Here is a 17242-nt window from a genome sequence, read left to right as displayed (position 1 = left end):
CTAATGTTTAAAATATAAGTTCAGACTTTTTTTTCTTAAATAAAAATAATCAGTCTAATTTAGAGCACAGTCAAAGTGCTGGAAAATGTGAAAACCAATTCAGGCTTTCATTATCACCCATTGTAGTCTAAAACACAATTTTATCAGCGATCCCAGAGTCACAGATGCACAACACCAGCATGGCACTGATATTCTAAATATGGTTTCAAGCACACGTCTCTGTTTTTGTATTATACTTTTTATTTTTTCATATGAAACAAATCAATTCTTCCAATGTCTTTTTAAGTGTGAAATGTCTTTTTAGCATGAATTCTCACAGTACATTCAGTTAATGTTGATCTGAAAGAAAACATCTTTGAACTTGGCACTTAGAAAACAACCACAAGGAATTGTCACCTTTATTGATTTAGAACAAAATTTACAAAGCCATTCAAACAGTCATTTTTTTAATACTTTTATGTTTTTTAAACTCAACTGTTGAGAATATTCAAAATACTCTTTTTAATGTTGCTTCTCTCTGTCTTTGTACTTACAAATATGTACATTATAGTCTCTGTGTCTTGTCACGTGTCGTCCCACTGACTTGTCATCACTGGTAATAAAAACCCTTTTTTAGTGTTTTATTTATATATCTTCACGCTGCTGGCACTCTGTTCAGCTCTCCACTATCTTGTTTGAGCTTGAGTGTCTGTGAATGTTCGGTGTGCTCAGATGGATGTCCCGTGGCTGGGCTCACTGGCTTCTGGGATGGGTCCTCCTGGCACTGGTTGGTAGGACATTGGCATGGGTGTCTTGACTGGGCTCTGACGGAAGAGCCCCCCATTGGGCGCCCTGTGTTTGCAGCGGATTGAGGGCATGGTGGCACTGCTGAGGGGCAGGGGCAAGGTCCTGCCAGCGGCCGCGCCCAGTGTCCTTCCTGCCCCATGTCCCTCCTGCAGGAAGGTGGTCACAGAGAGCCGCGGCGGCCCCCGATGGGCTGGGTAATCCCGAGCAGACAAGGCCTCCAGGGACTGGCTGGGCTGCATGCTGCCAATGTCCAGGGCAGAGATCTCGATAGACTGGCCTGGCAGCTGCTTGTGGGCCAAGTCCTCGTCCAGGAGGCTGTTCAAACGCTGGTGGACCTGTTCCAGGTTCACCTCTTTGTCCTAATGATAGATAGACATAGAGAGCATGTGGAATAAAAGAGGCCAGGAGAAAGGATGGAGGTTTTAATGGAAGGGAGAGCATGAATGTAATTAAAGTGGAGGGTGATAAAGAATAAAAGTGAAAATGAATGTGCAGTGAAAGGGGTTAGGAGGTTATAAGAAAGAATGGGACGGAAATAGAGAGTGAACGAAGACAGAGAAAGACAGGTTACAATGGTTGTTTCATCATCACCATTGAGACCAGTTCACATGCACTGCAGTCTACTCTTATTATTATTCAGTTCACACGAGTTTGAAGGAGGCTGAAAAATACACTGCCTTAATTAAGCTTCATACAGGAAAACCAAATATATAAATGAATGATATACAGGAATTTTTCAGGCAGCCAACATGGAGAGAGACATTACCTTTAAACATTAATTCTTAAATACGGGGTCGTAAAAGGTAATGTCTCCTCTTCTGAAATGAACTTAAATGAAGATGTCTCTTCAAGCAGAAGTGTTTAAATTTTCTCCACAATTAGGTGACCACACATCTGCAGTGGGCGACTCTTGCATGAAGAGCATCTACTGTTAACAAGACAGGCTCCAATAAACGCACAACTTCAATTAATCAGATTTTGTGAAACAATAAAACCCAAATGAAGACAAAGTAGTTAATGCCACTTAATTGAAGTAATCTAAATTATAGAGAAGAATCTTTTAAAATATTCATTTTTTCCCCAAAAACATACATCAATGAGGAAACATATGAAGGAGGACAGGGAGAAGCCAAATAAAGAGTGCATGGTTGTTTATTAGACACATTTGGCTGCACCCTGCCCTCCACACAGACATATTTTATTCTATCATCATGCACCCATTTAAGCCAAGCCACACTGAAGGCAGACAAAACAAAAAAGCCAAACAAAAAGGAGAGACCGTGGGGTGAGATGACAGATGAAGCAACTACAATCTACCCCTGCCCGGCCCCATGCCCCGCCCCTTTGCCCTGACACAGCCAATGACAGTAGAGTACATCAGGCCTCTCCTGACCTGTGTCAAGAGCCTCGGCCTCCTCCCAGTCTCTCTCTCTGTCTGTCCATATGTGCCGCCTCCCTTCTGGTGAAGCGCTTGTTATGTCATTATATGTCAATGGACCAGAAACCCTTTCCAGACCGTAATCCTTAGTCACCTGCCAAAGATCATAGACAACGATAAATTACCAAAACGGTCCCCTGTGAATCCGGACATTGACATATAATTGCAATTAGTTGCTACTTAGGTAATAAGAGGAATAGTTTGACATTTTGGGAAACACTTTTATTTGCTTTCTTTCTGAGAAGTAGATGAAAAGATCTATACTGCGACATACATGTGCCCTAGTTGGTAATTTTTTGTCATATTTGCTGACATTGTAAGTATATCCACAGAAACATGACACCGATGATCTGTGGAAAAAAAATCAGATCACTCTTGCCTCGTAGCGCACTATAGCTAATGTAAACAACCAATCAGAGCAGACAAGTCTTTAAGTGGCTGTCAATCATGTCAGTTATTGCTTGTGAACTTAAGCTGTCAAACTAGGTAGCACTGAACAAATATGACACATAATTCTGTAACAGCATTTCCTGTTTCTCCCATTAAATGTTTTAGAGATGATGAAAGGACGCCATTTTGAAAACAGTCAAGCTGAAAACTCAGCACCTGCCATCACCTGGAGGAAATGCTCTTGTTTTAAATCAAAACAATACACTACAATATGTTTCTGAAAAAAACTGAAATATTTTATTTTGATCCTGGTGAGAACTGTTGTAGTGGGAACCACCAGAAAAGCCGTTTGAGTAGTTTGCAAGGTGTTTATTTGTCTGTCTGTAGATAGATTTTATCAATGTGATTGCATCACAGCTGTGCAAGATGCAGTAATGAAACTTTACAAGTGTGTAGTTGAGATTACAATAAAGGCTGAGTTTGAAGATAGTTTGGTCCTGGTAAGGGGGCTTGAAGTAGCTGTTTTAAGTTGCAGTATGCACCACGGCGAGTATTGTTTTCACCCTGTAAGTCTGACTGTGTGTCAACATGGAAAAATGTGGTCCTTATGACACCTGTTGTAGCGTGAACTACCACAGAAGCTGTTTTGAGTATTTTGGCAGGTCTTCATATGTCTGTTTGTCTGAAGGCTTGAGTTAAAAAATGGAAATAGTCTGCGTAAGGGGGGCTGGAAAAGTGGGGGAGTGAGGAGGGGCCGTTGGCTTCTTAACGATATGCCACTGGCTCACAAAACGTTGAGATCAAAGGGTGAGTTTGAAGATGAGTGTGGTTGGAGCAGCGGGGCCGATAAAAGGGGAGAGGAAGTAGGGAAGGGGCCGTTGGCCCTCCCACTTTACACCGCTTGCTGACATTCTCTTTGACTCCTGGATTGCTGTATTGTGGCAGGTGTGATCCTATCGCAAGATGGTCTCTGGTTTTTCCTCTTAAGAGAAAATATAGGAGATATTAGAGAGAAAGTTGCTTCATGAGGCCCAATGTTCAGCAAGTGATAAGCGTACTATCCTTTAGCTTCTTATTTAAAGGACAGATATGAGAGTGGTGTCAATCTCCTCATCTAACTCCTGGCAAGAAAGTAAATAAGGCTTTTTTCCCAGAAAGTCGAACTATTCATTTAAATGGCTGATGTGCACAGGTATGCAGTAGGTTTTGTTAGAAATGGCTGTCATAATGTCCACATACTGTATGTTTTTGCTGTCATGGTGCTGGTGAGGCTTGGTAATATTAGAAGTGATACTCCACCCAAATCTTGATATCAAACACTTGTGCAGGCTTGAAAGGTAGCTGTGAAAAGTTTACAATGTTAGGAACAATTGCTGTCGTCAGCTTGAATTCATGACTGTAACGCTCAATGCTATGATGTCATCCTCAAATTACTTGTGTTTGTCCAATCCAAACTGTCAAAAATGTAAAGCTATTCAACAGTGATATAAAACTGAGAAAAGCAGCAACTTGTTAGATTTTAAAAGCTTGTCCCAGTTCATTTTGCTTAATAAATGAGAGAAAAAATTCACATCACAAGTTTAGATGTCTTATTTTATCCAATAAATGGTCCAAAAGCAAAAACAACAATTCAATTTACAACTGTAAAAAACAAAAAGCAGCCCTCACCTGAATATAAAAATGGTTGGTAAATTGTTTTGTGTGAAACTACTTGTTTCTGCTTTAATTTACTTAAAGTTATGTTGTTTTTAATGAACTATTAAATGACTCATTATTTTTGCATTACTGAGAAGACATAATAAGATAAAGACAATGGTATTATGTGTTTTGACAAATTTCTGTGCAGGCTTTTCCTGCTGTGAAAACCTCCCACCATGTAAATAACTACAAACTTTCGACAGTCACATTTCAAGCCCACAAAGGGTAAGTGTTTGAAGCTCAAAGTTTATATTTTTGGTGGAAAATCCCTTCCAGTCAAGTCTAAAAACAAAATAATGGAGCACATGACCACAACTATACTCAAACAAAACATAAAAAATATCTTATGTTCTATATGTAATAACAGCGATGTTTGTCTGTCGTGAATCTCACATGACAGCAGTATGTGGTTATTATGAGAGCAGCTGCACACAAAGACAGGAACAGAAATCAACAGCAGTAAGTCAAACTCTCATATGCCCCAAAATCCAGCAGGGGTGGAGTTTGGTTTACTGTCTTTTCAAGACAGGACTGGGTCTTTAATGGGTGTCCTCAGCCAGTGGTTTTTATTGGATTGTTGGGCTGTCAAGTCAAACAGGCAGGTCAAGGCTCAGATTCTGTACTATCTGCTTTTGCTCACACTTTAGTTTAGGGATCCATGTCAAGCCTTAGTTGTCTGGACGCCTCATGCAGAGGGGCTGCCCAGTCGACAGCAGCGAGATGAAGTCAGAGCTCTAAAGCATTAAGACTTGAATGGATTAGCTAAAGAGAGCTATTGTACAACTGAAGCACTTATCGACTCAGAAGTACAATTTCAGTACGTGGTTTTGAATTTACATTTCAACATTATATTTACTGCTATCACTTCAGCTGCGGTTCTCTCACATGAGCACCAGAGACTGAGATTTTGGGTTTGTTCGGGCCAAAGTTTAGGCAATTATTGCTTTTATGTGTCAGTATGAGAGAATCACAGCGAGTTTGTTTGAGAGAGAAGCCTCAGAAGTCCCTAACAAAGCACCCCAACCTCTCTCCCAACATGAGAAGGAATGAGTAGATTGATCACATGATGTCTGGACTATCATCAGGGGCACACCTATTATAACTGGGTGTACTGCAGCTCTACTAAATCGGGGCTGGCGTCAGCGCCTGCTGGATCCATAAAGTAGAGTGTGGCAGTGGCATCTCTGGGCAGGACCGGGGGGCCCGGGGGTCTGGGTCTCGACCGGGGCCTTGGTGGGGCAGGGGGACCCGTGGTGGCCACCATGGCCCGGTTCTGGGTTAGCAGGCTCGGGACTGGGCCCTGGCCCGACGAGATGTCAGTGGTCACCTCTTTGGGCTGCTCTCTCCGGCAGTGGTTGCTGTTCCACCAGGTCTCCAGTGCAGCCACCAGGAGGGCCAGCAGCAGCCCTGCGGCCAGGATGCAGAAAACGCCGGCAAAGCTGTGGAGACGCAGCGCCCTTCCCTCCGGCTGGGCGTCTGCATGGCTCTGCAGGTCACAGCGGCCTTTCCTCGGCCACCATTTCTGCTTTAGGATGTCTAGATCGCCTTTTTCCTGAAGTTCCAATATCCTGTGGAGAAGAAAGACTTTAAGGAGGTGCAGGGTTTCACAGGCACTGGAAAAATCCTACGATAGCTTTGATGTAGACATGTTTAATGTTGGCTAATCAAATGGTGAAGGCAGTAGAGTAGAGAATGGCAAATTAAATGTAATTTTCAAAGAGAAACAATGAGCAAATCAATATAACTGCTCTGAATGACTATGATTACATGATATTACTGTGTAGCTGTTAATGTACTGCATTAGCATTGATTGTTAGGTCACTAAAGACCCACAGTGAGTGTAGTGCTATTTAAAGCTGCAGTTTACACAACAGCAGATTGTAAGACGTGATACTGATGCATTGTTGAAACAATTTCTGAGTGCTTACACAAGCTCATAGACCAGCTCTATGCGAACAAGGCAAAGAAAAACAATCGCAGTTTCATGATTAATTGGTTTCATATCAAGTTGTATAAGCGTAGAAACAGAGATGATCAAATACTGCAGTCAGCCCATTAGTTAACGCACAGAAAGGAATGGCTGGATGTTGTGGTGGAGAATGATGATGGCTGAGTACAAACTGAGGCAGACACTGAATCTGTCCCATTGGAGCGGTAAGCTTTCTGCACAGTCATTATTCAGCCTCTTCAGCAGTGACTGGTGCACGTGTGTTTGTGCACAAGCTTGTTTTGTACTGTTTTGACATTTATACACATTTATGCTCATGAAACTTAAAATATCCATTTAAGATGTTTCACAGAGGCACTGTTTGCAGTTTACAGGGTGATCAATCCTCCCATTTAACATAGGGTAGGTCCTGAATTTATATTTTACAAAGAGGAGTTTGCTGGCCGGATTTGAAATTAATTTCTATCAATCTTGTAAAACTGTAGTGAAAATGTTTGGAGCAGCAGACACAAGATTGGAGCAGTCTTGTGTCTGGGGAGAAAAACAGATTAACCGAAAAATGTGGGTGGAAAATCTGAAATATGTACTTCACAGTGTGCATCTCCAAGATCCACTGTGATGAGAAACATTCAGGTTTCATTGTATCTAGACTTCAGTTAACATTATAATGGAAACTACAGTTTATTACAGCATGGGTTTTATTTTCATAGCTCTGGCCATCTGTGTTGTCGGTTATGAAAGCATTGTACCCACCAAAGTAATTGTTGGGATCTAGAGACATCACTAAAAATAGCTCCAGCAAGGCAAAAAACTGAGAATATGGGGTTAGTTAAACTTATTTGGAAGTAAAAACAAAGGCAAAAAGTAAACTTATAACCCAAATTGTGCTTTGTCAAGAGCATACCCACCTTCTGGTTCAACTTTGACCTGCTATTCTTTGAATAGCTATGTGCACTTGTGTTTTTCCGGTGCAATAAGGGATTTCTTGCTCTTACTTTCTTTTTTACTTCCAAAGCTAAATTTAGGGAGAAATTTGCAGTAGCAGGAGCTTAACAATAGCATGGACAGGTTGAGCAAGACCAGAAAATTGCCAGGACAGTTGTTTTGGAGCTGCAAGGGTCTTCCACTGTGGAAGCAAAGCCATTGGGATGAAATTTTGTTGCAGCTAATGAGGCATACGAGTGCATGTAATATTAAGATCTGGCCAGGGAACATGAATAGCTTCGGTTAGCAGACACCTGGATGTCCAACACCATTCAAAATTAAGTATTAGAAATTCTGGCAGATGCCGTCCAGAGAGAAATTAAGTCTGAGGCGACAGAGCAACATTCTTTGGACTGACGGAACAATGGATTTAAGTACATCTGAGCATTTGACCAAGCATATACTCATATGTAGTCATGGGCATTTTTTTTTCACTGTGCAGCACCCCTTAGCAAAAATATGTTCCCAAACGCATGAAACTAGTGTAGTGTGTAGTGTGTAGTTTGTTTGTTTTTTCAATTATTGTAAAATGATTTATAGGCTAAATGATACCAGCATCAGAAATTATTGGTTGATTCCATTACTGCTTGGCTACAGTTAATGCTGCACAATGAAATAAATCAATACACAGTTTAACAAGTAAACCAATATACATACTTCTGAGAGAAGAGGTCTCTGTAAGGACTGCCGTGCTGCAGGGCCATGCCGTAGCCTCTGGTGCTCATGCTGTTTCCTGCTACAGTCAGAGTGCAGTCGTCGTCTGTCAGAGCAGCATACTCTACCACTGCCATGTCCCACAGAAAGGCATATGACTCTCGCTTCGCCTGTATAGTTCCGCAAAAGACAAGTACAAAGTATAGATACATGGCTGACATGTTAAAGCAAAACTAGCTTAGCTGAGATACTCTTTGTAAGCAGGAGTTTTAGTTCCCTCAATACATTGTACCATAGAGACAGCCAAAAGAGAAATGTATTTCTGTTTTCTGAAAAAAAAGAAAAAAAATCAATTGTCCTTTCTTTGATCTTCACGGTTAAATCTACCCATTTGTGAACTTTTTCCCTCTCATTTCATTCTTTTGTCAGGTTTTCCTTGAATTTTTACTCCTTTAACACATGTCCCTGTGTAGGTGGGAAGACTTTTAACTTGGAAAAAGCAATAAGTAGAGCAAACAGTTGAGCTAAATATTTCCACAGAAATTAACAAAAACATTTTGTTCATTCATTTGGGCTAAACTTAAACAGCACAATATTTGGTTTCTTACAAAGATTGTGAAAATAGTTGCATCCCTTTTTTTTCCAGCTTTGCATTTCTCACACACGATCATGTGCTGTAGCCTCAAGCACACACTGTAGCGACTATGTAGAACAACCACAGCTGAAAATCTGTCTGAAATCCTTCTGGACTTTTTTTTTGTGTGTGTTTTTTTGGTTCACACTTCTCTGGCTTTCTTCCCTGTGGTATCCCTACATTCTACGTCTTCCAGAGTAGAACTGCTCTCAACAAATACAGCTGAGCAGCCTTTTCACCTCACATCTCATTAGGACTAGATAGGGCTCTCAAGTTCACTCAGCTTTAATAAATAAACACATACTAGAAAAAAAATCACATTACCATCAAACTATAAAACTGAAGTCAGAATGAGGCCCATGCAGTAGTTTTTGGGCTCTGAGAAGCTCGTGGTAATTCAGTAACTGAATAAAATGGCTTCCTCTCATCAAATATGTTTGAAGTTGGATTTAAAACTAAAAAAAGAGTTTTCATTGATGTATGTATCTGTGCTAAGCAAACTGGCGCAACTACACTGAATGCAATTGGCTGCTCGAATAAAGCATCGACAAGTGCATCTATCTAGACTCTGTAATTTGTTTAATTATGGATTATTCTTCAATCTGGTGTTTGTAAGTCTCTGTGTGTTTATGTGTTAAAGGAAGATAGAGAGAAGAGAGAATTCATGAAATATTAATTCAGTAGCCGCAGAGTTTTCCAGAATAATTAAAATCCCTCTCATTTCAATAGATTAAAAATATCACTTTACTCACATACCTCTGTGAATCAGGGACGGTAATTATTTAACAGTCTCACAGTTCCTACCTGGTAGTGTAACACTGAAAAGCTACATTTAATTATCTTCAAGGCTGAGCTCATGTTTCGCAGTATTCATTTCTGTCTGTGCCGAAGATATAATTATATTATATTTTTAGATAATTTATTTAAGAGAGTTTAGTTTCTGGAAGGCAGCACAATCCTTTCATTGCTGTTAACTTAAATACCTATTTTAATGAATAGGTTTGAACCAAAATTATTTAAAAAAATATTTAACAACTAATAAACTGCTGATTTGATTAATTCTGACCTTTTATATTGCATAGCCAAATGCTGCTGTTAAAGGTGCAATGTGTAAGATATGGTCAGAATTTTAGTTCAAAACATTAAAAAAATGTACTCAGCAGAATATGAAGAAGTAACAGTTAAGACGTCTGTGTTGTGTTGCAGAGAATATCTACTGAAATGAGCGTGCTAACAAGTCCACCCTCTTCTGTGTAGTAATACCACTTGTACCTCGAGAGGTGTTTGTGAGTCACTGTAGCATCCAGTTTGCCTTCAGTCCAACATGAGAGGATGACGAAGTAGAGCTGCCCCAAGGCTTGTCAATCATGGTGAAGGTACAGCCACTGGTTGCAAATTTATAAATTCTAGGATAGCGGAGGAATGACCTGCCCCACTCCCTGTGATTGGCTATAACGCCTTGCCTTTGTTGGTTAGATTGGTTAGGGTAAAAATGTCAGAGTAGGGCAGAGTAAAGTGAGCCATTCCTTTGCTATCCAACGAAACTTTAATTCGTCCCCTGGTTAGTGGCACAATTAGCACAAAGATGGCTGAAACTCTTGGCAAGCAATCTGTATCACCATCCCAACCACCTGCTCCCAGCAAGAAACTAGGTTCAGTGGCAAAGAAAATAACTGATACAAAATGAAGTAAAACAACAAAACATTTGTGTGGCTTTCCAGTGCTGGAGCGAGCTCTTAGAGAGTTGAGAGTTGAGTTTTGATGCTGAACTTGCAATGTTTGTTTTATACTAATAAGCCGGGCTGTCACGACACTCCAAATCCAAGATTCAATTTGAGTTTATATGGATGATTTTAATTTTTGTTTCAAACATTTTTTTCAGCACTGAAGGCTATGCCATTGTTTGACTATCCAATCTTGATTCGTAAAGATCAAATGACTGCGGGTTTTATGCCCAAAAACGGTCATTTACATTTTCAAATTCTACGCCACAAGGTACTGTGTGATAAAACCGCCATTGTTCTTTGGGAATGTACCACATTTAGGCCATATGGTCAAATTAACATAATTTATTTGGTGGAAATAGCCTATCCTGCTTTTGATTGTGCTGACCCAAATTGAAAGTTCATTTTGATTGTTTTTCAATTTAGAATCGTAATTGCAACATTCCTACTAGTAGGCTACTTCTAGTGTTGGCTATAGCTAAACATATCTTGCAACTAATGAAAACAAAACCTATACTGAAAAACAAGCTCCAAATGGTGTCAATACATGGTTTTGATGTGGCTGTTTTCTTGCTACTATGGACTTGCTAAAATGGAGCTAAGCAAGCTATATCGTAAACTGTAGGCTGGCGCCACACTTTAGGATTGTAAGATAATTATTATTTTGACTAGCTCTCAGAATTTTAGCAGTTTGCTGAAGAGGTTTGGAAGAACTGAAATTCTTCCCTCTATTTGTTTGGAAAATGTGGCCAAGTATTTCACATTTCACCAGAACGTAGAATTTAAAGTTAGCAGAATATGGCGATATGAGTTAAAAGTGTCCTGACAACATTTCTTTCATAAATACCACAATAAATACTCACCTTCTTGATTCCCTCTGATGGGCTGGAGACAGAGTTTTCAAAGGCGTTGTTCTTGTTGATGGTCTTCCAGAGCTCAGCATATGTGCTGTCCTGCTCCAGCGGGTTGGTCCCTTTGGCCTGGAAATACTCGTACACTGCAGAGTCCCTCACTGTTCCGTAAGCAAGGTCCACCTGCTTGGACAGGTCCTGGAACGACCTACAGTCAGGGTCACATCAGTGAATCAGTTTAGATTTGATAGAGGGCTGTAATGTAAAAACAAGGGGAAAAAATCAAAACGGAAATGCATCTTTTTAGGAGCATTTTTCAGTTTGAGTCACGCAGGGAATTTCAATTTCATGACTATCTGTTGGACATATTGCTTTTGTAGAAGTTACTGCATAAAGAAAGTGAGAGTGAGTTTTAAAAAAATCACTCATGTTTTGTGTGTATCAGCTGTTTTTCTTGGACGAATCTATTTCATAGTCCATCAGGATCCAATCCAGTGTTTTAATTTTTGAAAGGAGGGATATTGTTTCATTCATTCATTTGGATCAGCAGAAGTATAGTATTTGTTTTTTTAATAGTGTTACTGTCTCATACCATTATTTTTCCACATGCACAGGCTGTTGTATATGTTTGCTGCCAGCAAAGCTGTTACTGTTAACAATATGTCAGGTTGTATAATATAAACAATATCTTATTTTTCTCACCATGCTGTGAAAAATCACTGACTCAGTAAACACTTTGGTTAAGTCAGAACACATGCACATACAAATTTTTGATAATTCAACAGTTAAATTGTCAACCTTTACTGCTAATAATCTCACTCAAAGATCCATAGCAAATGTCACAACAAGAAGCCTAAATTCTTTTCATATTACATTACTAATTAATAACATCTTCAACTGCATAACTTTATATCATCAAAGGCATACATACAGTAATATATGTTATTCCAATACTTACAGTATTGCAACATGTTTAAAATTGCAATAATATTGTAAAGTTACTTGAGTATTGTGATTATTTGTATTATTGTGCCTTTTGGTGACTCCCATCCCTAGGACTTTCTGTCCCTAATCTAGTGAGGGTTTGAAAATTTCTGACCTTGGTACCCCACTGCTGTCAGTATCAGAATAACCACAAAAGACTATTCCCACTGTTACCAACACTCCTCTGCTCCTTCATTCATTACTCCGACTAAGCCTGTCTTGTACCAATTCATTTACAGATTTCCCTCTGTAAATTTAAAATTGAAGTTTTAACTTCCTCCTGATTCATTCCATCCAATCCAACTACAGCCTCTGTCTCTCATGCACATTGGAGCACTAATCAGCGTGTTCTTTATCAACCAAAGTAGCTGCACCTGCTGCATGCTGCTTGCTATTCTGATGTCAGTGCTTTCCCCTTCTCTACCAGATTCAGAGTAATGATGACCAGGTTGGAAGGTTAAGTTGCAGACTGACTGTGGGGTTCATCCCAATGATTGGGCTTTTGTTACCTAATAGAGTCTGCACCCAACTCTAATCTATTTTTTTATGAACAATACTTTGTATCTGAAAACTAGTCTTTCCTAATTGAAATGCTTATTACGCAGACGCTATGTGGGCAATAAGAAATGAGCAGCTGTATTTTAAATGTGGAGATTATTGCCGGTTTTGTACAGCATCACATTTGCTAAATGCCTGTGTGGTTGTAATTAGAGTTTGCTTCCGATGTAATTTTAATGGCAATCTACGCAGAAGATTACCTACTTCCTTAACTGGTATTATGTTGATATGTTTGACATGCTGCTCTGTGCATTTCGTCAGAAAATCAACATATTAGAGTAGCACCAAAATGTTTGTGCAGCTAAGATTGTCTTCTCACCAATTCCCTAAAAGTGAGAGAATCGAATAGCTTATCTCAAGATAATGATGTTGGACTAATTCAACCATTTAATTAGAAGCTTACAGTATATGGTGTAGTAATGGTTGTTGGAGGGGGGGAAAGAAAGCGAGAAAAAAACAACTGATTAGATATTTGCATGCTCTCCAGTTTATTCTGTCAGATTTAACTGCAAGCTTTACTGCTCTGTGTAAAATATTCTGCTTTAACTTATTCCAACAGCTTACTTTTATGCAACTACAAAAGAGCCTACACATGTTGAACTATATATTGTGATAAATAGAGATGATAAATATTTATATCCACCAGCTGGAGTAATAGAATTGATAAAAGAGATGAAAGCCCCTGTATTGTGTGGAAAAATATGAAAAACAATAGACAAATGGCACATTTTAAAAATTAAAGATACAGTAAATGTAAACCACCAACAAGTGATAATATCAGGCAACATCTATTAAAATAAATACTGTAAATGCACTGAGGACATCTGTCACCCATGTTTTCCTTGTTTGCCTTTTCTCTTTTAAAGCAAACACACTTGAATTCGCGATCAATACAGAGAAGTCCAACCCAGCCCTCTGTCCATTAGCTATAATGGCTGAACCAAGACTGAAAGAAGCACAATACCAGCTGTATTATTTCTCCCTCTCTGGCATGCACATCTACAGAGTAGTTTGTAAAGAGTATTCTTCTCTTTTTATGTGTGTGCCACTAATTGGTGAAAAAGGTGTTGTTGTTCTTGTTGGAATCAAAGGCACTTAATGGCACACAGTCGATCTTGGTTATATTTAGCTTTATAAATGAGAAATTGGCCATGGCAGCAACAATTAAGGCGACATTAAAAACAAAAACAAAAGAGTTCAGTCAGAGAGTTCACTTAATTAGTATTAATCCATGCCATATCCTGGAGGACAAAACAAGTTATGAAACTAATCCAACTTTTTCTCTTTTTTGCTTCTCACACTCACTCAAGAGAAAAACATGTAATAGTCTTACATTGCAGTGTGGAAGAAAAGAAAACACAGTTTCACCTCTGTGTCCCTAAGGCGTAGGTGTTTATAAAGGCTTATTTACAGAAAGAGCAAACAAAAAGGGAAAAAGACATGCAAAATAATATGCAAATGCTAATTAAGTCACCTACTATTTTCAGACCAAGTTGTTAATTGTTCCCAGTAGGCTTGGGAGGTATCCATTTTTTCATCTTCATATCTTATAAATATATCCAGTGTATATGGTATATGACAGTTGACGTGTGGTAACTTTAACTTCATTCAAACTTGACAGAAACAAAATAAAACTCCCCCAAATAGTTTGGGATACTCTTGCTTGCAATCTAATTAGTAAATCCACTGTCTACTGTGGGCCCAGCAGCTACATTTTGATTCAAATAAATCATTAATTCTCCAAGTTAGATGGAGACCGGAGACTCAGCTCTGGTGGTGCATGCTGTGCACTACATACAATGAGTTTAACAGAAGGAGGACCACCTGTATTTATAATGGTATTGAAAAAACATACCTTTGGGATTTCTAAATATACCTTAGTGTAAAGTATTACTGTGAAACAGCCCAATCCTGTTCCCAGCACAAGTGTATAGTCTGTATATACTACAGGTAGTAGGTAAGTGTCTTATATATTTTATCTGTACAGCAACTAACTTGTAAAGGAAAGAACATTGATAACAAAAATAACAAAGAAATAAAAGAAAAAAACAACTTTTGGTATTTTTAAAATGAACATAGCCAGACTGCACCTGCACTCTGTTTGATTTTTAAAATTCAAGCCATATCTGTCAGAATCTTTTCAAGGATTGGACATTGGATTTATGCTGGAGGACAAAATTGCTGATGCTTTTCTGACAAACATTTACAAAGCAGGGAAGAAATTTCAGATTTGCAAATTTGTTAGTATTAACCCCCTTCGATGAGGCTGCATAGTAGATTACCAAGACTTAGGTTATCATCTACATAAAAAGAGACACATATAGACACGTATGGAACCTAGAACTGAGCAGTAAGGGAGCCTGGAGATGGAAAACATCCATTGTAATACAGCAATTGTGATAATTCTTTCGCTACTATAATTTTGATTTAGACAGAAAAGCCTTTCCACCTCAACCACAATGACTCCAAAGCAGCAAGGACCTGTTTTTGTAGGCCCCGTAACTTCCCTTTCCCAAGCCAAACTGCAGTCTGTTCATTTACATGCAATAATTAACTGTCTTAGAGTCTGCTTTCTCCAGTAAACGAGAAACCTGGTTTCTGTAATCGGTCATAGGGGATTAAAGAGACCTGATTTCCCCAGGTAGATTTCCCCTGGAGACCACTGATTTCTCTGCCATGTATACAGGAAACCAGTTTTCTAATTTGCCCTTTACAAGTTCACATATGCATGACAGAAAACTGCAGACAGGGAGAGCAACAGCTGAGCGGCTTGATGAAGGAGAGATGATTACAGAGCAATGTGTATTTAAACAGATTCCTCCCGAAGTCTGACTAAAACTGAAACTTATCTGCAGCCTGCAGAGGTATTAATATGTCTGTTATTGCTGGCAAACATTTGACTATTTGTAAAACACAGACACCTTTGTCCTGTGAAAGAAAGCTCATCTCTCTGTAAGTGTACTCTGACCCACACATGTTCTCCAATGACCTGATTACCTGCATAACCTGTTTACCTCCCTCGTACATTCCCCAGCACAATAAGAAAGTAAGAAGAGCAGAACTGGCCCTTTATCAAACACTATATATACACATATATATATATATATATATATATATATATATATATATATATATATACACATTTAAATTTTCAGTCACCGTCCTCTAAGGACATTAATTCCATATCTGACGGTAGCTAGTAAAATTTTCATTTTTCCTGACCTTTAGGGGTGTCTGTGGAAATGATAGGGCTCAACTAACGTCTAATACAGGGTTTTCCACCCAGTGCTTTGTGGTAAATTACAGCTGTTTCATTGTTTGATAAACATCGATTTCAAAACAGGAAATCAATCATTGCTCTGCCAGACATGCCCACTTTGATTGTGGGTAATGGTAAAACCCACCGTCTCTTTAAGGATCTTGTAACAGCATTAAGTGGTCAGGTAGTTTAGAACCACAGAAGTTTAAAAAGAGTGCCCAGTTTCTTTGTTAGATCTGAGGTGCTATCTGTCTTTATAATAAAAAGAAGAAATCACTTTCCCACGCTTTGCCCTCTCTTTGGTAACTGTCTCAATTTAGACATTAGGGGGCAGATTTACTAAACCTACTGGCAAATTACAGTCAGGGTCACAAAGATTGTCTGCAAATGTGTCCACAGCAAGTTTTACATTTACATACATTTAGCAGCGAATTCACTTACAAATATTATGTATTTGGGGAGTGGAGCAGCAGAGTTAATTTGAATACGCTGCTGCTAAGTAAGACCTGATGCTGGGCAATTTAAGAAGTGTCTTGTGCATGTCAGGAAAGCAATGGAGTACAAAAAAAAGGTCTCTGCTTCCATAGCGTGAAATGCTGTTTGAAGAAACCAATTAACAATATTAGGAATTGCAATAATTTGCTCTTCTTCTTGCAGTACGAAAAGCTGCACAGAGGTTATTTATTTTTTAAGAAAATATATTGTAGGGTGCCGTGGCCCTGTACTGCTCTCACTTTCTTCTATAAAAGTATGTTTTTAGAGTTTTCAAACAGTTTGGTTTGCTTAAGAGTTTATCACCTCCAGGACATTTGATCTCGCAAGAACATACTGTACAAATCATGCTTTATTGCCTTAAATCTGTTCAGATTTTCTGCAGGTGAATCCCACACAGGCTACGAGTTCTCCCCTCACAGGTGAACTGTGTGCTGCTTAGCATTCACTCCCTCTCACATGTCCACATGTGGCTATTTGTTCAACACAAGACGGACCCAATGCAATCAAACGCCTCTCTACCCATTCTTCGGGGAGAGACGGCACACCAAATTGGATTCACTGACAAATAGCATTTGGACTGAGGACAGGCTAGTTGTTAGGCGGCGGGTCAAAAAATTACAGAAAAAGCAGACAGACCAAACACCAACTGCAGCTGATGAGAGATGCACTCAGATGAACCTTCAGCTTGAGCTACAGCATTTGACCCTATAGTTAAAAAAATTAAAAAATTTACTGTAGCTGCCCCGATACCAAAACATGTGACCTAACCCGTCAAGATGAGATCCCAGGCCCAACCCGAAATGGCAATTCCTCTAATAATCATGCGCTATAATTTGGCT

At 39.2% G+C, this 17242-nt stretch overlaps 1 protein-coding gene across 1 annotated transcript in view; it reads right to left on the bottom strand.

Annotated features, from left to right (window-relative positions):
* Window positions 1-226: 226 nt before the first annotated feature.
* grid1a (glutamate receptor, ionotropic, delta 1a) overlaps window positions 227-17242 on the bottom strand; it is a 355831-nt gene continuing 338815 nt past the window's right edge. The window contains exons 17-20 of the mRNA XM_042502252.2: window positions 11120-11315; window positions 7902-8068; window positions 5640-5880; window positions 227-1145 (exon numbers count right to left, since the gene is read on the bottom strand). Of these exons, the coding sequence (XP_042358186.1) occupies window positions 708-1145; window positions 5640-5880; window positions 7902-8068; window positions 11120-11315 (1042 nt within the window). The 3' untranslated portion in view covers window positions 227-707. The remainder of the gene's footprint in view (window positions 1146-5639; window positions 5881-7901; window positions 8069-11119; window positions 11316-17242) is intronic.

This window comes from Plectropomus leopardus, chromosome 13, assembly GCF_026936395.1.
Source record: "Plectropomus leopardus strain MGB_pleo_1.0 chromosome 13, ASM2693639v1, whole genome shotgun sequence".
NCBI classification, from domain to species: Eukaryota; Metazoa; Chordata; class Actinopteri; order Perciformes; family Serranidae; genus Plectropomus; species Plectropomus leopardus.
Note: the sequence above shows the minus strand (reverse complement) of the source record. Positions and strands in the feature narration are given on the sequence as shown.